Source organism: Panthera uncia, chromosome A2 (genome assembly GCF_023721935.1).
Source record: "Panthera uncia isolate 11264 chromosome A2, Puncia_PCG_1.0, whole genome shotgun sequence".
Taxonomy (NCBI): domain Eukaryota; kingdom Metazoa; phylum Chordata; class Mammalia; order Carnivora; family Felidae; genus Panthera; species Panthera uncia.
The window spans coordinates 28,439,491-28,463,316 of NC_064816.1; the positions used below are offsets into that span (position 1 = coordinate 28,439,491).

Here is a 23,826-nt window from a genome sequence, read left to right on the forward strand (position 1 = left end):
CTCTGTGCAGGCTGTCCAGTCACTGTGCTCGGGCACACTACTTGTTTATTTATGAACTTGCTCTGTAGCGTAGCTTAACTATTGTGAGCAAGACGTCAGTGTCCATTTAGGATTGTGAGTATTGGCCGAGATCATTAAAAAAAATTTTTCTGCAATCCAGAGGACAACTGCTTTGAAGGCAGCTCTTTTCTCTTTGAGCCAAATCTCCCCCCTCTACAGTAGCTATCATAAGGCCTTGAGAGCCAAGAATCTTTTGAGTTTTTACCATACTGCACAAGTGCTAAGCGATTACATTGCCCCCTAATCAGCGTTCAAATCCTAGGAGTTACTACGTTTTGCACATCAGAAAACCAAGGCTTGGTGAAATCAGGTAGACGTGCCCAAGTCACAGTGTTAATCTTTGGTGGATTCTGGATTTGAACCACCATCTCATAGCCCACTGTCGTAATCATCACTTTATTTTGGGGCACCTGAGTGGCTCAGTCAGGTGAGTTCTAACTCTTGATTTTGGCTCAGGTCATGATCCCAGCGCCGTAGGATCGAGCCCCTTGTTGGGCTCTGTGCTGGACATAAAGCCTGCTTAAAATTCTCTCACCGTCTCCCTCTCCCACATGTGCTCTCTCTCTAAAAATGAAAAAAAAAATTTTTTTAAAGGCTTAATCATTACATTATTTTGCCTAAATGAGGAGTAGCCTGTCAGGAGGCATTTACTTCCTTCCATAGCCTGTTTTCATAACACATACTTGTTGAAAAGATCCTGTGGTTTGGACTTGCCAGAATCACATGGAAGAAACTTTACAGGACCAACTGTAATTTCAGGGGTCAGAGAAACAGAGTCAGTTTTGGTATTGAATCAGATAACCTATTTGTTCTTTCTTATCCCAGCTAATCAGTGCTATCTTACCTTGACGACAAGTTGAACATCAATATTATGGATCATAATTCTAGCTTAAAGAACTTTCCAGAAACGTAGAACAACGTTAATTCTCAGATTCAGATAGGGCTGAGCTAACTACAAGGACTCTGGAGCAGAAAAAATGGAAACTCCAAGTGGCAATATTAACATCTGACCCATGTTTGTTTGTTTGGTGTTAGAATTTCAGGCTCTGATCTGAGAAATTGATGTCCCCCTTGAGCACATGGTTGAATTGTCTGTAAATTCTGTGGTAGATGAGTCAACACTGATTTAGCGCCACTGGCAGATTAAAAGATCTCTTTTACGCCCACCTTTTACACTTGAAGAAATTTTGCCGTGTGTTGATCCCTCCTCATTAAGAATGCCATTCAAGGGGCACCTGGGTGGCTCAGTTGAGCGTCCAACTTCAATTTAGGTTATGATCTCATGGTTTGTGAGTTAATGTCCTACATCGGGCTTGCTGCTGTCAGCACAGAGTCTGCTTCAGATCCTCTGTTCTCCTCTCTCTCTGCCCCTCCCCTGCTCACTTGCTCCCTCGCTCGCTCTTTCTCTGTCTCTCTCAAAAATGAATAAACATTTACTTTTATAAAATGCTATTCACAAAAACAAGTGAATTTTTTTTATTGACATGATTTTTTGCTTTGTTCTTTGGAAGACAGTGTAAAAAATAAGAGGGGATGTGGGGTGACTGGGTGTCTTAGTCACTTGGGCGCCCGACTTGAGCTCAGGTCATGATCTCATGGTTCGTGAGTTCGAGCCCCACATCAGGTTCACTGCTGTCAGCACAGAGCCCACTTTGGATCCTCTGTCCCCCTCTCTCTATCAAAAATAAAAATATGAGGGAGGAGATGCAAACCCTAATTGTGGGAGGGGGTTGTGTTGGCGTAATGGAGGCTCCACCAAACAGATACAGGTGAACACTGAGTGTGGGCGTGTGGTAATGGCCCTCTCCTGCTCAAAGAATGACTGACCACATGTGCCCCAGTAGAACATGGATCCCTCCTGTAGTCCCACAGAAACAATGACAGAGCTGCCATGAGCCTGGGTACATGCTCTCTACCCACCTGCTCTAGCAGCCAATACTTCCCAGTTTACTCTCCAGTAACTTGATTTGATTTAGGCATACATCCCCCTCCATCCCAGGGAGGTCACAAAGGAGACAGATACCATTAAGAGTGATTTCTCCCATGCATGTGACTGTGCACAGATAACAAAGGGTCATCCCCATACCCGATAACTGTTGAGTTGCTACAAAGCAAATGCTATATTATTTAATCTTAGAGCTGAAGCAGGTGCTAGCCAAGGTGTTAGGACTGCGTCCACCTTCTTCCCAAGGGAGGAGACCACTTCCAGGAAGGGAATGACTTTTCCGGCATCACAGAGCTTGAATGTTTTAGAGGGACTCATACCTAGGGTTGGCTTTTGTTCACCAGAGACCCTTTCTGGCTGGCCTGTTTATTCCTTCCTTTGTTGTTTGTTCATTCAAAGACCTTTCTTAAGCATCTAGTTTGTACCATGCACTGGCCATCCAGCAAGGAGACAGAGTTCCAGTCTTCAGAAAGCATGTAGGCTAATGGGGTAAATAAGCAGGTAAAGAAAGGTAATCCCAAATCGAGGTCAAAAACAGGTGGCCCCTACACCTGTTTTATTTCGCAGATACACTGTTTTTAGAAGTCCGGATTGTTTTGGGGTGCCTGGGTGGCTCAATTGGTTGGGCATCCAACTTCGGCTCAAGTCATGATCTCACGGCTTGTGAGTTCAAGCCCTGCATCGGGCTCTGTGCTGACAGCTCAGAGCCTGGAGCCTGCTTAGGATTCTGTGTCTCCCTCTGTCTCTGCCCCTCTCCTGCTCATGTTCTGACTGTCTCTGTGTGTGTGTGTGTCTCTCTCTCTCTCAAAAATAAATAAACATTAATTTTTTTAAATCTGGATTGTTTTGGAAATGGGAAGATATTTCTTAAAACTCCAGCTATCTGGGTTCTCATGTTAAATGTGGTAACATTGTTGTCATGTTCTTTTGTGGCATTAGTGGGCTGGATAGAGCTAAGAGTGGGGAATCTTTGGGGGGAGAGGGCCACCAGCTCTCCAGTCTGTCTGTCTCTGCCCTCCCTGCAGCCTCCTGCCTGGGTCGCCTGCATTTGGGCTCCCCTGCGTTGCAGTAGTGACTTAGGGTATGTGCTCTGGAACGGGCTCTGACCACTGCCAGGGTGGGGTGGGAGGGAGACAGAGCCAGGAAAGGCTCCTTGGAGGAAGGATGTTGAGCTGTGATTTTCACAGAACAGAGAAAAGCCACAAATGCTTGGGGCAGAGCTCTGTGTCCGAGCGGACATAGAGGCACTCGGTCATGGCATGATCAGTACTGCCAGAGGGAAAATGCTGTCAAATTGCCCTTCATCCATGCAAAATAAAGTCTACTTTTGTGGGTGGAATCAGATTCTTTTCCAGGGGATTTGGCATGTACAATGGCACTGGGTCAGTCCAAGATGCTCTTACGTGGCTTGTGTGTGGAAGGGAATAGGAATGAAAAGCAGGTTTATATTCTTTTCTCCAGCCTAGAAAAATCCAGGTTTGCAACTCAGGTTTTATGGTGGCTTTGTGGGATCACCTTGGTCTTTTCTGCAAACAGGCTGCTCATGGGACTGCTGGTATTCCAGGCATCCCTTTTGCTTTTGAAACTGTCGATTGCCCCTGCCACTCATCCCTTTCTGGGACCTGCGTCTGTGGCCGTATTTCAAGACTATTTTTTTTTAATCATTAGGAATAATTTTTACAATTCAACCCTTCAGATCCTGACGATGTGTCAAGCCAGTGGGGAGAGCTAACGTGCGTTGCATGATGCCAGAATACGGCTCGCCTCGGAGGGCTTGAGTTTAAGATACGGTGGTGCTAAACTGTCTTGCTCTGAGATGCTAAAAGGCATGGGGGTGGGGAGCCTTCTGAGGTCCCCAGCTGTTCCTTGAGGTGGGCACTGTTTTTTTCTTTCTCCCTGCAGCTGTGTGCCAGGAGATCTGGGTCACGTGCCAGCTAATGCTGCCGATCCCAGGCAACTTTTTGCTCAATAACTGTTTCCCAAATGGCTACTCGGGGCCTTTTCAGAATTTACAAGAACTGTCAGTTGTTATAGTAACCGGCCCCCTGCTGTCGAGTTTGGCCCTGAGATGCCAGTCGAAGCTCTTGGAACAGGCTAACACTTAGTCATTAGACAAAAGCAGGGAGGGATTCACTGCTGAAGGTTGCCATTTAAACATACTCCATGATCCTTCAAAGAAGGGATTGGTTCTGTTAAGGAGGAAGTGGATGCATCCATTTTTAAAGTAAATGGACTTTTCAGGAAAGGGAGATTCCTGCGTTGAGTCTCTCCTACGTAACCAACGCCTGTCTTTGGGTTTCTCAGAATTAAGTGTCCTCTCTCCCAGGGTTGACTTTGTCTGTTCTTTGGGTTTGCTCAGGTGGCCCCCTCGATTATTCGAGATATTAGTTATTGGTTTTATGGCATTTGCTTCTCAGTGAAGTGTTGTCAGTTTACGGGTGGTAGTTAGAAGCGCCTGTGATTGTGTGTGAGGAAAAGCTGCGGAGATCGCCGGCTCTGCTCCAAAATTCCCGAAAGAGTGAATCTGGCAGAATTCAGAGTAGGGCTAAGGGTTGAGAAGAAGTCTAAATATTTTAGAAAGCTGCAAATTTCAAGTTTCTATGAAGATTTGCAAAAACACTCCAACACACTCGTGATTTCTTCAGTTAATGTTCATCGCTGCACTGAGTATGTTCGTGATGTTTTGAGGACAGTTGCAGTTCCAGAATGTACTCAATAGAGGGAGATAAGTTCTGAATTACAGCACACTGCTCCCCCCCACCCCCACTTTTTAGTCCTGTTCCCAACTTGGGACTTCTCCAAATTTTGGTTCCTGTGGCAAGCCCTTGTATCCAATATAGAAGCCAATAATTATTAAAATAAATAAAAGTTTGTATTAAAGGAGAAGAGAGGGGTGCCTGAGTGGCTCAGTCGGTTGAGCATCCGACTCCTGGTTTCAGCTCAGGTCGTGACCTCGTGTGGTCTGTGGGATCAAGCCCCACATCTGATTAGGGCTGAGCATGCTTGGGATTCTCTCTCTCTCTCTCTCTCTCTCTCCCTCTCCCTCTCCCTCTCCCTCTCCCTCTCCCTCTCCCTCTCTCCCCCCCTCCCTCCCTCTCTCCCTTCTCCCCCCCCCGCCCCCTGCTTCTTACCCCGCCTCCTGCTCTCACTCTTGCTCTCTCTCTCTCAAAATAAAAAAATAAATAAACATTAAAAAAACAAAGGAGAAGAGAAACCTAACACGTATTCAAGGATGTTCATATCTGGAAATAAAAACTACCAAGTAGATCAGAAGCTCTCAAATGTTCTTTGGAATTATATACCTGAATTTAGAGTTCTACGTGGGATTCAGCAGAACTTCCAAAGAAAGAGAACCTCACTATTAAGCAAGTTTGTCTTTGCTCTTCTATCAAGAGTTTGGAAAGAATAGGCGTCATTCTGTTGTGAAATCCTGCAGCCCAGGTAGTTAGGGGATTAAATGTAATCAAGTCAACACCTTCTTGTGTGGCAAAAGTGTATCTTTCAAATGCCAGAAGCAAGACTCAGATGCTGCAGATATTTAAGTTTTAATGGGAAACTAAATACGGGACATCGTATGTGGTAGTAACTTGATGACTGCCCCACCTGCTCTGAGTTGCCTCTCCCACATGTTCTCCAATCTGGGTTGTGAGTCAGGAAACTGTCCTGAGATGAGAGGAATGAATGAAGAAAGGACAAAAACCCAGATTGATCTAACAACACCACATTCACATACGTTGGTGGCGGATGGCAGGTTCACATAACCCCCCAGTACATTCCAGCTGAGTTCTGTTTATGTCAGTGGTGTTTTAAACGATCCTGTTGGCCAAAGCTTCGTGTCAAGGTGGAAGGTTAGATACGTGAATGGGAAAGGGAAAATCCAGTAGTGATTGGACTTGGGATATCTTCTACCATTAACACCAGGAGTGATGAAGGTTTCTAACGAGTGAAGACCGCTTTTAAGAGCAAAGTTCCCATTTTATATTAATTAACTAGAAGCACAAACAAACCTTGATAAACCAATCACCTTTGTGTGTAAGCTTTCTCTTTTGAAAATGTCCCAACTGGGGCCCCATAATGGGTGTGTGTGTGTGTTAAGTGGGAGGGAGGACATGGGTGTGGAACTCTTGGTAGCGATTGAAAGTACTGTCTTCTACACCTGTTCTCTTTTGTTTTTTGTCTATTTAGAGGGTGTAACAAAATAAAGTCCAAGGGCTTTCCCAGACGTTTCCGTGAAGTGCCTTCTTCTGGGGAGAGAGGAGAGAAGGGGAGCAGGTGAGGGGCGGTCAAGCTTAGGGGGGTGGGGGTGCCTCTTTGGCCGGGACTGGCTTGCCAGAGTTCTGTTTGTTGCCCTGGGGATTAAAGTCCTCTAGACCCCACAACGCTGCAACTTACCTGTCCTACCCCAGCTCCCAAAAGGAAGGATTGTAAATACCAACACAGAGTGTGGGGTAGCTAGTAGCAATGGAAGTATGACCTGTGTGTGCCTGCTTTGCTTTATTTGGTGATTTGGGCGGGGGGGGGGGGGGGGGTTTTATTTCTAGAACGGGGCATACTGGGAATTTTCTATGTTGGTTTTTCTGTATGTCAGTTGCATCCATTATCTTTCCAGAATTTCAGATGCTTGCATGTTGTAGAGCTTTAAAAAAAAATGCATGCATTTAGCCTTACAAGTGAAAGATAGCTTTTAGAAACCTAAATGTATAAATAAGGAAGAAGAGTAGGAAGGGGAGAGAGAAATGAGCAAATGGGGATACAGCATGTGTTTTTCTCTAAGAGTGAAATTTTTCAAAAACGAAAGCACATGAGTTCTAGGTAGCTTGAATGCTGGGAAGAATTATTGTTCTGTAATGATCTGTAATAAATCTTGAGAAGTCCTGATCACGCGATCTTAATCACCCCACATTACCACCTATTATAATATTTCTATGTGGCTTATAGAAGGTAAACTCCACTTAATATGGTAATATTTTAATATTGCCAATTAAGATAATTCAGTAATCAGTATCCTGTGGTGAGTAGTCCCTTATTACTTTCAATGAAGCAATTTATAGAATTTACAGTAAGAATTTTTACATGGAGTAATTTCTCTCCCATGGTTGAGGCTAAGTATTGAGATGAAATTTTAGATGCCCATCCACTCTAATCAAGTACACTTATGAGATCTGAGAAGGTACGTTACAAGGGAATTGAGGAAGATGAATGAGAAACTCTGTGATCTATCTTTTTTAAGCTCTATGATGTAATTTTGCCTTGTAGGGAAAAGTGGTCACTGCTGACACCAGAAATGTAATTTCTTCCTAAGATCTCTTTTTATGTACTCAGGTCCTCAATTTTTAATCTGTTTTCAACATGCCAAAGTTAAAACTGAACGAGAAACCCCTCTGTATAGCTTCAGATTCAAAGATCTAATCTTGGAGAGGACACTGGATGTCACATAAATGCCTCATATTCATGCCCAGTCTGTTATAAATACAATGTTTTTGTATTTATACCAATGTATAAAACCAATGTATAAATACATGTACCAATGTGTTCATGTATTCATTGTGTTCATTGTTCATCTGTGTTCTCCCCAGAAGTGATGCCATCGCTGGGTGGCCCGTGATTTATTCTAATTTATGCTCCTGGCCCTAGATGTGGGCGTGGTCTTATGAGAGATGTGTTTTAGTTCCTGGGAGGATGTACTTTGTCACGAGGTGCTCAGGATCTCTCGTTTCTTCTCTGCTTCTAAGTGCCCGAAGCTTGGGGGCAGGGGGGGGGGAGTGCAGGGAGCACAGTGACTTTCATTTAGATCTACAAGTTGAGAACAATCTTGGAAAGCTGTAAGTATTAACAGAATCCGCCTGATTGTGAAGTGCATCTTTTACTTGCCTTTTTTGACAATGTAGTAGCAAGAGAAAGACAGACCTTGGCTCAGAGAGAGACAGGTTCTGCTGGAGCTTGGCCTGTTCCTGGTTGTGTGACCTTGAGCAACTTAACAAAGCCCTCTGAGCCTGGATGTCCTCCTCGAAGAGTGGGTCCAGTGATGTTTCCTTTTCATGGGGTTGTCCTGAAGAGGTAATGAGGTAGCATTTGTGAAATGTTTAGTGGACGTGATATATTACCCCATCAAGAGGATGAGGAGAGAGAGGCTCTGGGAAGTTGCTTGTCTGGTCTACTCCGTGGGGATGGCTGAGCGGAGACAGCCACATGGCAGTCTGAGTCCGGAGCATGGCCCCTTAACACTGTGCTGCGCTCATCAATCCATGATGGGGAGTGGGCCGGATAGACATCCTGTCCTCAAATCTCTCCTGTTCCTTATGTGGGCCGCCCTGCCGTACTCTGTTGACAGGGCTTGAAGACCACCAGCCTACTCTCCCCTCTCCTCCCTCCTTCTTTATCCCAGGAGCATTGGCAGCAGCCTCCTGACCCAGTTCTGTCCTCTTGCTGCTCTATAAAAAGCCCTGCAGAGGACAGGGGCCCTGCCCTCCTCTACCAGGCTGCGGATGCAACAGGGAAGCCAGGCCAGACAACCATCTCCTGCGTTGGCCTCTTTTTATCCACTCCCGTTTCCCGTTCTGGTCCGCATCCTGTCCAAAATGTGGCAGGGATTGGGAAAAGAGCCCAAAAAGCTGCCTGAATAGCGAGCCTTCAAATGGTTAAAAATAGCTGTTGCAAAGTCTCTGCACAGAAACCTAAAGGTAATTTCCATTTCCCCATTTGGTCTGACCTCATTTGCCTTAAACAGTCTCCGCCCCAGTGGGAGGAAAAGGCCTGTATAGTCTCAAGGTGGACAGAACCCATAAAAGCAGGACAGTGGCTGCAAGAAGTGACCACTGATTAGTTCCCCAGAACGTAAGAGAAAAAAAAAAATAATAATAAAAATCAGATCCAAGTATGTAGTTTTTAAAAAAAAGTAGTTGATTTAAATTTTGAATTAGGTAATACTTGACACGGTTCAAAATCAAAAAGGTTAATATTATATATACCATTATATCTCCATTCCGTCACCTACCCACCAGGCTCCCTACCTCATTATAGGTAGGTAAGCATGATTGCTGGTTTGTTGTCTCTTCTTCCAGACCTTGGAGTTGGGGTGTGTGTGTGTGTGTGTGTGTGTGTGTGTGTGTGTGTAAGCAAATATGAATCTATATCACCAGATCTCCTTTTATACAGTAGAACACCACATACACTATCCTACACCTTGCTTTTTTCACTTAACATGATTTTTTTCTATGCGCATATGGTTTCCTCCTCCTTTTTTTTTTTTCTTTTACAGAAGCACAGTATTCCTTTGTATAGTTGTCATGATTTATTTAACCAGTCCTCTATATGGCTGTCATTTTGGGCTGTTCCTAGTCTCTTGTTATTACAATCAATACTAGGGTGAATAACTTTATGTCATTTTGCAAGTGGACAAGTCTGTCTGAGGATAAGGTTCGGAAATGGGCTGTGCCAGGAGCTACATGCATTTGTAATTTTGACGGATGGCGCCAAATTGCCCTCCCCGGTGCCATACCCAGGGCAGTTTCTATCAGCGACACCGTGAGCACCTGTTTCTCTCCGGCTTCCCCAGGAGAGTGTGTTGTCAAATGGGAGCGATTATTCCAATCACCCAGGGGAAAACGATGGTGTCTTCGTGTAGCTGGAGTGTGTTTTCTCTAATCCTGAGTGAGGTGGGGCATCTTTCTTCGTCTCCTTTTTGTTTTTTAATGTTTTATTTTTTGACAGCGAGAAAGGGCATGAGTGGGGAAGGAGCAGAGGGAGAGGGAGATACAGAATCTGAAGCAAGCTCCAGGCTCTGAGCTGTCAGCACAGAGCCTGATGCGGGGCTCGAATCCACAAACTGTGAGATCATGACCTGAGCCGAAGTCTGAGGCTCTGCTCCATCAACTGATGCCCCTGCATCTTTCATGTTTGTGCCATTTGCATTTGTTAAGCTCTAAACTCTTGGTCTTTTGCTCCTTTTTCCTTTGCATTGTTGGTCTTTATCTAATCAAGAGAGACATTATTGTCAGCAGTAAGTGTGGCAAATACTTTTTTTCCATAATCTGTGGTTTGTTAACTATGTTCATGTTGCTTCTTGGACTTCTTATAATCAAATTTATCCGTAAACGTCTTTTTTTTTTTTTTTTTTTTTGGCTTCTGGATTTTGAGTCATCATTAGAAAGTCTTTCTCCATTCCAAAATGATCTATTTTGGTACTTTTATGGTTTCAAATTTTCATGTTAAATTCTTAAATCATTTGGAATTGAACGTGGTTGATGGTGGGATGTCTAAATCAACTTTTCTCTTTCCCAGATGTATTTTAAAAGGACTATCACGGGGCTGGTTAGTGAAGAGGCATGTAATACCTCGCTAGATCCTTACAATAGCACACTTCGAGCTAGAGTCTGACCGACTTAGTTCAGTCGGCATGTTAATGACACAGATAGTTGCCAAAAAATTTTTACCAGACTATTTTATGTTACAGATGTTGGATCATATGTGCAGTGAATTAAATGTGAGTTTTCGTTTCCTACCTCCTGTCCAAAATGGGTTGGGCCGTCACGTCCCCATTAACCACCTCCATCAGTGGGGGATTCTGTTGGTGCCTTAAAATAGTGGCAGGCGGAGGCAGAGAGTCCCTTAAGCCTTAGGCCAGAAATTCAGAACATTCCAGGCCAGGGTCCTAACTCAGTGTGGGACAGCTAATTAAAAAGCCCCTGACTTCAAGCCTTCTTTTCTGGGTAATAGCTCGGAAGACTGAGTACTGTCTAGAGCTCACATCCATAAAGCCAGCCACAACATAAAAACTGCCAGTTCAGGTTCTTGGTCTGTTGAGATGTGGTTGACAAAATGACCCCTGCTGTCTTATCTCCTGGAGGATACTAACCAGCACTTCAGTCATTCCTAAGAGTCTCCAAGGATTGCTTGGCAAACTTAATGTTTAGCATGAAAGTGTATTGCTCGGAGGTGACTTTTGTCACCTACATTCCTTGGATGCTAATGGCAGGCAGTTTGTATCCTCCAGTGAAATTCTCACTGCAAAAATCAGATTTTTGTCACATCTAGCTCTAACAAGAGTTGAATGGGCCATCTCTCTTAGCCATGTGAAGACCCATAATATTTAGAAACATTTTCTCCTCGTTGATTGGTGTACCCTCTCTCACGCCTCATCTGTCTTCATGGTTTGGTTCGCTTTTCTCTCCCCTTCTTCCCCTCATCTCCTCCTCGCCTCTGACAGGCCCTAACTTATCCACAGTATAACAACCATATGTCCCAAGATTTGCAGAATTGTCCTGAGGTGAAATATGTCATTTGATTATTCCCAAAAGGACTTTGATATTTGTCAGAACACATGTCCTTTTCTTTCCCGGTTTGGAGAATATGAAAATGAGAAGTGCAATTATGACTTCTTCCGACTTTTTCTTTCTAGAAGATTCCTTCCTGTAGAGACTATAAAACTCAGCTAGCAATCATTTCACATACAGTAGAGGAAACCGAACGGCAAGTGAATGGTTGCCTATGAGAAATCTCAACTCAGAGTGGGCTCTTTTCCAAGTGAGACCCCTGAGTTATTTCAAGCAGACATTCCTCTTTGAGGAAAAGCCCGACAACACCCACAGCCTTTTCCTTCTATTGTTGTCTTTGTCACTTGAATTTCTAGAAACATTTTGCCCTAATAAACCAACCCACATCTTTTTAACACAGCTCTCAATCATCTTCTTTGAAGGCACATGAATGTTTTCAACTTTCTATTTATAAGTGGCTCTTGATTCATACATTGTTTACTACGATGGATCCATACACAAAAGTAAATATTAATGTGATTTCTGTACTCAACGACATGAAAACAAATGGGATTATTAGCAGGCATGGCACTAAATTTAAATGAGGGCAGTATATAAATCAGTTAAGATTGCTTAATGAATATTCAACAGCAGTTCAGCCAACTGCCCATTCTTCCCTGCAATTAGCATTTTGAGCTGCACACTGCTGACAAACCCCTTGTCACCCTGATATGATTATAAAACCATTGAGCTTAATTGAAAGACAGTGACTCGGTTTCTGATCCGCACACATTTGGTTATTTGGTCATCCGAGGTTTCTGTGGGACTCCAGAGGTGGTGTTGTGATCCTGCCCTTGCGTGGGCCCCAGCAGTCGTGATGTGGAGGGCGGTGTTGTTGTAATAAGCCAGGGACCCTGGATAAGAACAAGGGGACCTCTCAGGCTTGTCAAAAGGGATGTACGTTTTGACCCAGATGTCTGTACATCTCAGGAACCTCCGCTTCTGTAAGCAGGGCTGGAGATGATGTCTTTGGAGGACCCCTTTTGGTACACAGTGGTGCTGAGTGGGGTTCCAGACCTTTCTGCTTTCTGGACTCAAGGTCAGCATCTTTGCTTCTGAAAAGTATCCATCACCTAAATTCTTCCCAGATCCTTGTCAGAGGGGCAGGAAGAGACGGAAGTAAGAACACAGATAGCAAAGATTACCTTTGCAAGTACCTGGAAAATGGGGAGCAACAGAAAGGAAAGCTTTTCTGTAGAACTCTGATCCTAACGGGTGTTCCGTGTTAAGGGGGTGTCCTTATTCCTGGAAGGACACGGGGTGGGAGAATGGCCAGTCTAGAGATTTCTCCCTCATCTTCCTAGTTTCCTGCATTTTATTTGAATAGTAAGTCTCTGTAACTTGAGTGATTATTGATACTGACACAGTACCGTCAGCGCAGCTGACGTCCGGGTATATGTGTGCGCATGTGTCTGTCTGTCTGTCTCTCTCGTTAGTCAGGAGAACCAATTAAATACTAGGCCTGCCATGTGCTGGCAAGTGTGTGCGCACTGCAGCGGGAGCTCAGAGAATTGACATTGATGGCTTACTGATCGTGGTCGATATTTACTGCCTCCTGACTAGATCATGTGCTGTGACATGCACAGTGCTTTTCCTTTTTTTTTTTTTTTAATTTTTCTTTAACGTTTATTTATTTCTGAGACAGAGACAGAGCATGAGTGGGGGAGGGCAGAGAGAGAGGGAGGGAGATGCAGAATCAGAAGCAGGCTCCAAGCTGTCCGCACAGAGCTGCCATGGGGTGCCATGGGGCTCGAACTCACCATGAGATCATGACCTGAGCCAAAGTCAGTCGCTCAACCGACTGAGCCACCGAGGCACCCCGTGCAGTGCTTTTTCAAGCACGGAATTCTTGGTTTTTGAAAAAGCCTCTCTCTTCGAAGTATCTTCCCTATCTAAAAAGACGAGAGGTTATTTTCAGAAATTTTAGTGAAAGACCAAATGTTCATGACTGTGCACTTAACATGTCCGTGGGCTTCTTACAAGTTCGACTGATCCATCCATGTGCTTTCCTACCACAAGGCCTCAGGCACCATACCAGCCTGGACCACACAGATCATGGGTTGGGCTTGAGGCCAAGGGAGCTGCTCGCCAGCATCCGTATCAATTTGATCGGCTACTAGAGAGGATATCACCCACTACCCTCCTGACTTCCCGTCAAGGCTTTCCTAGAAATCTTAAAATTTTAGAGCCCACGTTAGTTTTCTAAAAATGGATGAGTGAATGGAGAGTGATAAAGAAAGTGTGTTGGCATGTTGCTACTGAGAACTTTCCATGAGATGCACGTCTATCTAATAGGTTGGCCATCTTCGGTCAAGCACCAGAAGTACTGGGCTTGGATTTAGGAGAGGTGTTGTATGAAAAATGTAAACGTTTAAACAGTAGACTGTCAGGCATTGTGGAGAAGTACTTTCTCGGTGAACGTGGCACAAAAGGAGTGCTTCCAACTCAGGGACCAGCAAACGCACATCTCCCCTTCTGTTTGCATTCTGGCCCATGGGCCCATTGAGTTGGACCTGAGGAAAAACTGCCTTCCTGCCAGCTGGGATGTCTCTTTCTTGCTCCCCTCTAGAAGCATTCAGTGAATGCTTGATGTAGTCCTATCTTGCTATTTCTTCATCGCGATGAGTTTTAGAGAGCCATCTGACTCCGTGGTTTTCAGATTTGTGCAAGCGGCAGATGCTTGGAATCAGGACGTCGGAACATCCGTGAACTTAGAAGTAAATATTGACCAATTCAGTTGCATGAGAAAAATGAAAATTTAATTTGCCGGCAGATAAGCAGAGCAGCCCGCAAAGGTGGTTTAAAGAGTAGCTTTAGGAGGAGAAACTTGAATTTGAGAAATCTGTGATCTGAGAAAACACTTCCTCAGTATGGATGGCAGAACACTCCACTCCACCTTTGAGAAATGCCAGCCTATTTCTGAGAACTGAGGTTCCAACAGAAATGGAGCAGAAGACCTTTCAGATTCTTATTTAAGTATGTGAAATACAGTTTATTTTTTCTGTATTTGAGAGGATTATGTTAACATCCTTGAATTCTTAACTACAGTTTTTTAGCCCATCTGGGACCCTATAAATTCTAGGCTTACTTTTATGGTCCCTTTTATGGTACGTGCCGTTTGAGATTATTTTATTTCTTCAGTGGCTTTCTTAGAGCACTGGAGGGTCTGGAACCATTTTTCCTGTATCACAGTGCTTCTTAACTGGGGGCACTACATACCAGCCTCCATGGGGCGGGGTGGTTCTTCTAGATGACACAGGACTTTGCCGCACCCTGGAACTGTTCAGCTGGAATCAATAGGAGTGGGGCTCATCCAGCATGGGTGCTTTAAAAGCTCCCCAAACCATGGGGCACGTGGGTGGCTCAGTTGGTTAAACACTCAACTCTTGATTTCCGCTCAGGTTGTGATCTCATAGTTCATGAGATCGAACCTCGTGTCAGGCTCCAAGCTGATGGCTCGGAGCCTGCTTGGGATTCTCTCTCTCCCTTCTCTCCGCCCCTGCCCCACTCCTGCTTGTTCTTTCTCTCCCTCTGTCTCTCTCTGTCTCTCCCAAAATAAATAAACTTTTTTTTTAAAAAAGCTTCCCAAACCAAAGAGATACATATGTACTGTTCATTGATAACCATCACTTGACTGAAACCTTACTGGTGTGCGTGTGTGTGCGTGTGTGCATACACACACACACACACACACACATGCATCTGAGAGAGAGAGAGACTGACTGATTTAAAGACCCCCCCCCCCCCCCCCCAAAGCTGAGGTGTACCTAAACTGGGGAATCTATGTTTCAGGAGAATATATGTTGCAAAGTAGATTAGGGGAAGCAGAAGTTACCTAATTTGAATCATTATTAAGCCAGTCAGGTCAATGAAAAAAAAAATCTATCGTCACTTCCTTAAAGGGTGCATGTTATGGGGGTGGGGAGGGGGAGTGTGCAGCATGGAAGGGAAGAAAAAAGGGGGAAAGGTAAGAATATAAGGTATATGGTGAGGACCCAGCATACTATAATTGGTAATTAAACTTGTAAATATATTTTTCATTCCAAACATGGTCCACTTCATTGTTTTCCCTTTTTTAAGGTATTTGCATAAACCAGTGTTCATTGTGAAGAAATCATACTTTTAGGAAATGGCCCTTTCTGATCCACAATCTTTGATTCAGGGAGGCATTTTTAGAGTGAATTGGACCTGCCCAGAAATTGGAAATTGCATGCACAGGGACACACGTGAGCATTTTCAGAAATTGTATCTCCATTCTGCAAAACTAGAGACAGTACTGACTCTTCGAACACATCGCAGTTGAAACATTTAAGAGGCATTAAAATTTGCGTTTCTTTTCCTTCTTTTTCAAAATCGCTACCTTTACTTGTTTATCCCTGGACACTACTAAAGGCCAAAAACAGTCTCTCATGGGACTTCTCTGAAAGGAGTGAGTTAAGATACAATGTCATGTGATGTTGACCCTGAACCAACTGCTTTTCTTCATCATTAAACCCACAGTGTATAATTTGTACACAAACAGAATTCACACCAGTGTGGTCAATGGTAGTGAAAAGTTGACACTAAACTAGAACCTGAATCAGTCCCTCACTGAAAGTAGACCTCCAGTAATTAGTGATTAAGGGACTAAATCTCTAACCATGTGGTTCATCCATAAAATGGAGGATGAAGCAAGCATTAATGAGTTTATTAGTTCCTATTTGTTATAAAAGAGTCAGGTACAGTATGATTGATTTTTTGTTACGGACAAAAGAGAAAACGGCCTGTGCGTCTGTATTTGAGTGAGATGTAGCCCCTGAGGGATCTCCCCGCCCCGTTCTTGCTGCCCTATTCCCCACTCATCACATAGCAGCCCAAACGAGCACCTGGAAGGAGGCAGGTCGGACGGTGCCCCTCCACTGACTAAAGCCCTTTGTTAGCTTTCCATTTTCCAAAGATGCCAGTGAAGCTTGCGGTCTTGGATCAGGTATGATCTGCTCTTGCCCACTCGTCCCCCCCCCTTTCCTCTTACCGCCCTTCCCTACTCTTACCTCTGGTTTCCATTCAGTTCCTACAACATGCAAGCTCACTCCGTTATATGGCTCCAGCTACTTGATCTGCCTAGAAAGTCTTCCCCTACGGCTTCCCAAGGCTAATCTTCTCAGGCAGGTCTCCACCCCAGTGGCACCTCATCCTGTTTTACCTTCTTCATTGCCCTGGACTGTTTGAAATCACTTGTTTACTTGTTAGTTGCAGATTTTCACCATGAGAACAAGGTACCTTGTCTGTCTTGTTGGTCAGACAGCCCTGGCCCCTCACCACCGATGATCAAGGGACAGTAATAAGAGAGGAAAAGCATGGAAGGCTGTACCCCAAAAGGTTAATAGTAATGATCCCTAGGCGGAGGATGTGGAGTCATTTTAATTGATTTCTTTCCCTTTTGTTCATGCGTATTTCCTAATTTTTCTGCTGACATCATGTATTATGTATGTACTTCGAATGCTTAGCCAGGCTTAAGGAAGTGGTTTTAAAGCTTCTAGGCAAGAGAGCTTTATTGCAGAGAAGGCATTATCTGCACGCGCCACACTGTGCAGTAGGTGCTGAATAAATGTTTGCTCAGTCTGCTGAAACAATTATTCTAAGGGAAGGCATTTCCCTGAAGGTCTGTAGGTAGTTACACCCCCCCCCCAAGTTCCTGTGTGGGAAGAAAGAATGTATGACGTGCATCAAGGTACTTAGATGTGAAGACCTGTGTCTCCCAGGTTTCTGACCTTCATCCGCAGGGCTGTGCTTGTGTCTGATAATCACGGGGTTATTTTGCTCCAGGGAAAATCCATTATAAACAGCACATGGGGCACTAGGGTGTGATGTGCTTCAGTACACGCTGCTTTCATTTATTTATTTATTTTTCCCAAAGAGAATGTGGAGCCACATGTAACAGTGAGTGAACAGTCTGCCTGCCTTCTTCCAGAAAAAGAATCTACAATATAGTTTTTCCTTTCTAAGTCACTTGGCTTGAACAGTCCCTTGGCCGATAACAGTTCTTTCTACTAATAGCTTTGTATGTTAGTAGTTGAATAGGTATGGTAATTATGTCTTAAAACAGGAGACTTATTTGGGGTGTGTGTGTGTGTGTGTGTGTGTGTGTGTGTGTGTTTCTAGTTGAAGTCTGACCTGGTAAATTGAATGTCATTTGTTTCAGTGTTAGCACTTCTTGGGGCTAGTAAATACTTGAATGGTCCAGTATCTCAACAAAAGCAGGTTTTCTTCAGCTAGGACACTGGGTCGTTAAGGTTCTATCTCATTGCTGAAGTCTGTCACCTTTGTTTAACTTTAACGCTGCCTTCTGGAAATCTGCAAATTTGGGAGAGGGAGGAATCCAAGACTAGAAAACTTGATGACTAATTTAGAAACAGAAAGAAGCTACTCCCTCAGACAAGAAAATCATGTGGGTTTTTTTTTTTTCACATGGGTTTCCATCATTTTCACCTTCAGTAGAAGATTCAGTTATTACTAGAGCCCTAAAATACTTAGTTCATTTCATATCCACGTAGCTGAAATCAAACTCACTGGCATTCTTTCCAAATTTAAGTAAAGGCAGCTAACGATGCATAATGGAAACTTGTTTTATTATTTCTAGTACAAATGCAGGCAAGTCATAGAAAAAAAAAAATCATTGTTTCAGCCTTCTGCAAGAGCAGTCCTGCAAGACATGTGCCGAGTAGGAGTGACTTATGTTCAGAACCCCCTAATGGCGTGGAACAGCCATCCAGATTGCTTCTAGAACAGTGCCCAAATGTACAATTGGTTAGAGCTTCTTTCCGTCTGGAAACAGGCACTGCTTAAAGAAAAATGCTGTGCCCAACAGAATCGTCCCAGGATACTTTGGATTAGATGAGCAGAGACGACTCTGAAGAAAAGTTGACTTAACTCTAGCGATTGGAATGCAGCCCCCAGGAAAAGCAAAGCTGTGGTGTGTATAAACAGGGCTTGGTGCGAGGCGCCAGAGGAGCGGGCTGGATCCCAGGGACACCGAGCACCAGAAGGATGCCGCCTGCTTGGCTAAAAGACCCAGCAGCAGGGCCAGCTATTGTGAAGCCCCTCCGCCAGATGAACAGGGACCCTTCTCTGGTCACAATAGCCATTCACGCTGAGCAGCCTCATTAAATATTCAGCCTGTGCTTCCGGCAGCTCATTAGGGCCGCAATGAGCGGTGACGTGGACGCTGGAAAGCCGAGGGCCAGCCAGCATCAGTAGGCAGAGGCTGAGTAAGCTGCCGATGGCTTTTCTGTTCACTGCCTGTCCTATGATGACCAGTGTTTGCTCCCTGCTTTGCCTGAAGTACAGGTAAAATAAAAGCGAAAACAGGCAGGTGGCACCTAAGAGCTGCAGGTTTTTCCCTCTGAGGTGGTCTGGCAGGGACCTCGGATAGTGAGTGCTTGCCCCCTTAAAGCCCTCTGACCCTCTTACAGCGCTCACTGCAGCTTTGGGGGGCCTTTGCTAAGCACTAACAATGTGGTGCTATTGTGTACTTGGGCTGTTTGATGACTGCATTCGGGAGGGTTTGAGGTTTGGTTTTGAACTTGGTGCTAGAGGTTTCAAATACCAAATTACTCTTCTGTAACAGGTCAAACTCAGAAGTATTTGGGGGTAATCCAAACAGTTTGTGCAGCAGGTTTACGACATTGATGCCAAGTTCTCATGTATTTGAGTGGTTCACCACTGAGACTTTGCCTTTTGACTATCAGGGTAGATCTGGTACAATAAAAAGTAAATATTCTGCAGCTATCGGGGGTTCTTCCAATAGACTGAATGTTGTCCTTAAATCTTGTTACTTTTCCATGGGTTTGCACTCAGTGCTGTGTGATATTTAAAGCTGCTGAAATCTGTGAAAGAAGAATTGAAAAATGAACTCAAAGTGTATTTTCTCTGGTCTCACTGTTTGCATGTTTTTCTCTTCCCTACACAGAAAATGTTTTCAGACAGCTCATTTCTATGTGGAAGATAGCAATTCACCTCGGGTGGTCCCCAATGAAAGTATCCCTATCATTCCTATTCCGGGTAAGTAAGACACCCTCTTATTTCCAATAGGCTAGTTGTTTTTCTCTTCTGCTTGTACTTGTGTGTGACAGCCATGACAAAATATTATTTTCATAGCCTTTTAAAGCTTGTCCTAAGAGATCCTTAACTCAGGGTGCTTTAATGAAATCTTTGCTTCTTTACATATCTGCGGTGTGAAGTCCCCTTTAAGAGGAACGAATACCTAGGAGTTAATCCACAGAATAGACTCCCGTGCAGGGAGGGGAAGTAACAGTAGACAAAAGGGAAAGCAGAGATACTGGCGAGCCACTTGGACTGAGTTTCATTTCGATAGGCAATTTGTGCTTTACGTTTTTTTTTTTTTTTTTTTTTAATCACGATTTGTTGATACATTTCTCTTGCGTTTTCTCCTAAGATTCCTTACTCTGAAAATACTTAATCTTAGCGTTGGCAGTTTGGGTTCTTAAGATTTGGGGTGGAAGTCTAGGGATACATTCTTGGTCCGGGACGTATTTCATTTGTCCTCAGGTGAAAAGGTGAAACACTCAGTCAGCGTGAGGGGTAGGGACTGGTGGAATGCACTGGAGTAAATCCTAGCAAATGACATAAACCTTGAGGAGGTCAGGAGCTGGTTCGTTGTAACAGAGGAGACGTGGGAATTGGAGATGGCTCCCACCGTGTTTATCTGGTGTCCCTTCCTTTTTGCCAGATTTGAACTCTCTTCCTCTGGGTTTCATTACGTCCGTGTAAATATCTGTCTTTAGATCTCTCAGACATCCATCCTCCTGACGTTATATCTTTGTAAACTGAGGCACTGCTTGTAGTAGTGTCCCACACGCCTGCAGCTCCCCTCTTTCTCCAGAATGGTCTTCACCGTCGAATGTCCCATGTATTGCCCTTGTTGGTGCATCGTCTCTTCCACCTACACTGAGAGCTTCGTAAAGGCAAGTGCATGTCTCCTTGGTGTGAGAATAATAGCTGGCATATAGTAAGCATTCTTTAACTCTCTGAATGAATGAATAAGTGAATTAACGTCAGCAGACCTTTCTTCAGGTTCTTGAAAGGCTCTGTCTGCGAAGCTCAGAGGTACAGTCATTCTCTCGGTACCAAGGAATGCTTCTGTTGTTTAAAAATCTTCACGAGGGGCGCCTGGGTGGCTCAGTCGGTTGAACGTCCATCTTCGGCTCAGGTCACGATCTCGCGGTCCGCGAGCTCGAGCCCCGCGTCGGGCTCTGGGCTGATGGCTCGGAGCCTGGAGCCTGCTTCCGATTCTGTGTCTCCCTCTCTCTCTTCCCCTCCCCCGTTCATGCTGTGTCTCTCTCCGTCTCAAAAATAAATAAACGTTAAAAAAAAAAAAAGTTTAAAACAATAAAAATCTTCACGAGGTGCAGTTATGGTTGGGGATTTAATTGGACCTTTATGTGTCCATGTATGTTAAGTCATTAGCTATTGTTGGGCTTGGCCGTGTTTTCTCCATTCTGGTCAGCTTCTGTCCCTAAAGCTTGTCACACAGAAACAAGGGGTAGCGGAAGAGTCTCTGGTTAAGCTCCGACTGGGTTATTTCATGGCTGCTAAACAATTCCTAGACAAACAGGACAGGTGTTGTGTCACCCTCCTTTCTTGACTGACCGTCACCCTTGGGTCTCGATGGAGGAAATTGCACTCTTGCCTTTGAGAGGAGAAGCAGCAGACAGCAAGCCTTAGTCTTCCACTTGCATGGAGTAAGTAGTTTTGATGACACCACGGGATTTGTGCACTGGCATGTATATAATCATTTTCCTCTTGCATCACCTAGAGTACGTGTTGAACTCTGGAAAATTCCTAGGAGCCTCTCTCCCTGTGAACTGATTTTCATCTGACAAACACAGCTGTTGGGTAGCTGTGTAGTTGAAATCTGTTTTAAAAATTTTTTTAATGTTTGTTGTTCATTTTTGAGAGAGAGAGAGAGACAGAGCATGAGTGGGGGAGGGGCAGACAGAGGGGGAGACACAGAATCCAAAGCAGGTTCCAGGCTCTGAGCTGTCAGCACAGAGCCTGATGTGGGGCTTGAACTCACGAACCATGAGATCATGACCTGAGCCGAAGTCGGACGTTCAGCCCACTGAGCCACCCAGGCGCCCCCAAATTCTGTTTTAAAAGGCTAAATCGTGAGATACTTCTTGGGGCTGTTCTTCAGTTTTTATTTTCTTTTCTCACTGGATAGGGAATCAGAAAATCTACAGTCCTCCCCCGCTGCCTCCACCATGAAACCTTTGGTCAGTGCATTGACCTCTGTGAGCCTTAGTTCCCAGAAATCTGTAAAGTGGACAGGATACTTGATCTCCTTGCACTTGAGGCAGTGGTAAAAATCACACGAGATACTATGTTGTAAAAGCATTTTGGACACTATAAGCCAGAAACATCTGTTGTTGAAGCTTTCCTTCCCAAATTATGGTATTATTCATCCCAGAAGCCTTGGAGAGTGAGCATTTGCATGGTACTCAGGTTAAGATGGTCCCAAACACTGAACCACGCCCACTGGGTGTGGTCTGCCACGCTTTGCCTTGGACTTGAGGATGTTCTGTTCACTGGAAGCCTCACAAAATGCCATCGGTCGTGCCTGCCTTGCCACACCTCTGGGTAAGGTGTTTCACACCGGAAAGGCTTTGGAGAGTTTTCTGCCTCGTTTCCCAGCTACCTGTTGAGTCACCAAGGTAAATAGAGTAGTCCCCCCTACCCCCCTTCACCGTGGGGTATACGCCCTGCAACTCCCAGTAGATGCCCGGAACTGCAGATCTCCTCAAACCCTATATATACTGTTTTTTCCTACACATACATGGCTGTGATAAAGTTTAATTTATAAATCAGGCATAGGAAGAGATGAACAATAGTAACTGATAATAAAATAGGACAGCTATCACAATACACTGTAATAAGGGTTAGGCGGTCTCTCTCAAAATATTCTGCGCTACTCACCGTCCTTGTGATGGTGTGAGCTGATAACATACCTGTGTGACGAGACGAAGCGAGGTGAATGACCTCGCATTCCGCTACTACTGTCCTTCTAACCAGACCTCAGGAGAAAGGATCACCTGCTTCTGGACCATGGCCGACGGCAGGTAACAAACCTCGGATGAGGGGGTACTTCTGTACTCAGAACCCCAGGGCGTTTTTTAACTGGGAGTTTTTCCTGATTCATACTGGTAGTGTAAGTACATGGGATGAAAATTGCTTCAGATTCTCCACTGGTTGAGAAATCCATGGTGTTCAGTGGTACCTCACTTGACATAGGAAATGCATCCTTGAGGAGCTGGAACACCTCTGTACAAATGAATTAGTTTAAATCTTCAGGGCGGTGTGATGGTCAAGGACCTGGAGAACCCGAGAGTGAGACCAGTCTTTCTGTTTTCACAGACCACACAGCCTTCCCTGGGCACATGCCGATACAGATCAACGCGTGTCTGTCTCCCTTAACTGGGAAAGAGTTCTTTTACATAACCTTTCTTGAAAGAGTTTTTAAGTTAATCACATTCTCTAATTTTCCTTAAACAAAACCCCCACTGTTCCGTTGAGTAGTTATATTTGTAAAATATTTTGTAATTTATGATGCACGTTAACAATCCATTATTCTGTTTATTCTTATGGTTTCTTCTGGTTATTAGCATACAACTGTGTCCTGCGTAAGAAATTCAGTGTAAGAAAAACACAGTTTTTAACAAATTCATGAGTTATTTTCACTCTGATGAAACTTTCAACCCAACTTTTCCCTAGTGGAGACCCCCATGGGGTCATTCCGAATGATTTACCCTAGGAATTATCTCATCGTTCATATTTCCAAAAATAGTAGGGTATTTATAGAACTCATATGGAATGTTTGTTCTCCCCCAGTAGACCTGTTAGATTTTCTTCTTGTTCAAAACCTAATAACAGGACTACTGGCCCTCTGATTTATGAACTTGATCACCTGAACTCCTTATGTCCTATAACTGATTATTTAAAAAATGAGTTTTTCAGATATTTTCCAGGTACTGGTTTTTCCAATATTTCCAGGGGCACCTGGGTAGCTCAGTAGGTTCAGCGATCAACTCTTCATTTCAGCTCAGGTCATCATCTCATGGTTCATAAGATCGAGCCCTTGTTGGCCTGAGGGCTGACAGCATGGAGCCTGCTTGGGATTCTCTCTCTCTCTCTCTCTCTCTCTCTCTCTCTCCGTCTCTTTCTCTCTCTCTCTCTCTCTCTCTCTGTTGCTCCCTCCCCTTTCTCTCTCTGCCCCTCTCCCACTCACATTCTCTCTCAAAATAAATAAACTTAAATTTATTTATTTGTTTACTTATTTATTTCCAGGCAAACGCTATAGTAAACTGAGCCATTATACTGGTTAAAAACGTATGCCACAGGGTACGATTGAAAAGTCGTCAGGCACCAAAACTGTTACAAAATAAAACTTGTGGGTCAGCACTGTAGACTATGGAATGAGGTCTGCTCCTAGAACTTCCTTTACATTGAACCTCT

At 44.3% G+C, this 23,826-nt stretch overlaps 1 protein-coding gene across 3 annotated transcripts in view; it reads left to right on the forward strand.

Annotated features, from left to right (window-relative positions):
- Positions 1 to 23,826, forward strand: part of PTPRG (protein tyrosine phosphatase receptor type G) — a 709,519-nt gene that overhangs the window by 631,614 nt on the left and 54,079 nt on the right. For 2 of the 3 annotated variants that reach the window (XM_049642643.1, XM_049642642.1), the window contains exon 14: positions 19,265 to 19,356. In XM_049642643.1, the coding sequence (XP_049498600.1) occupies positions 19,265 to 19,356 (92 nt within the window). Of the gene's footprint in view, positions 1 to 6,190; positions 6,278 to 19,264; positions 19,357 to 23,826 lie in introns of all 3 variants that reach the window. The other variant, XM_049642644.1, reaches the window with a different exon arrangement.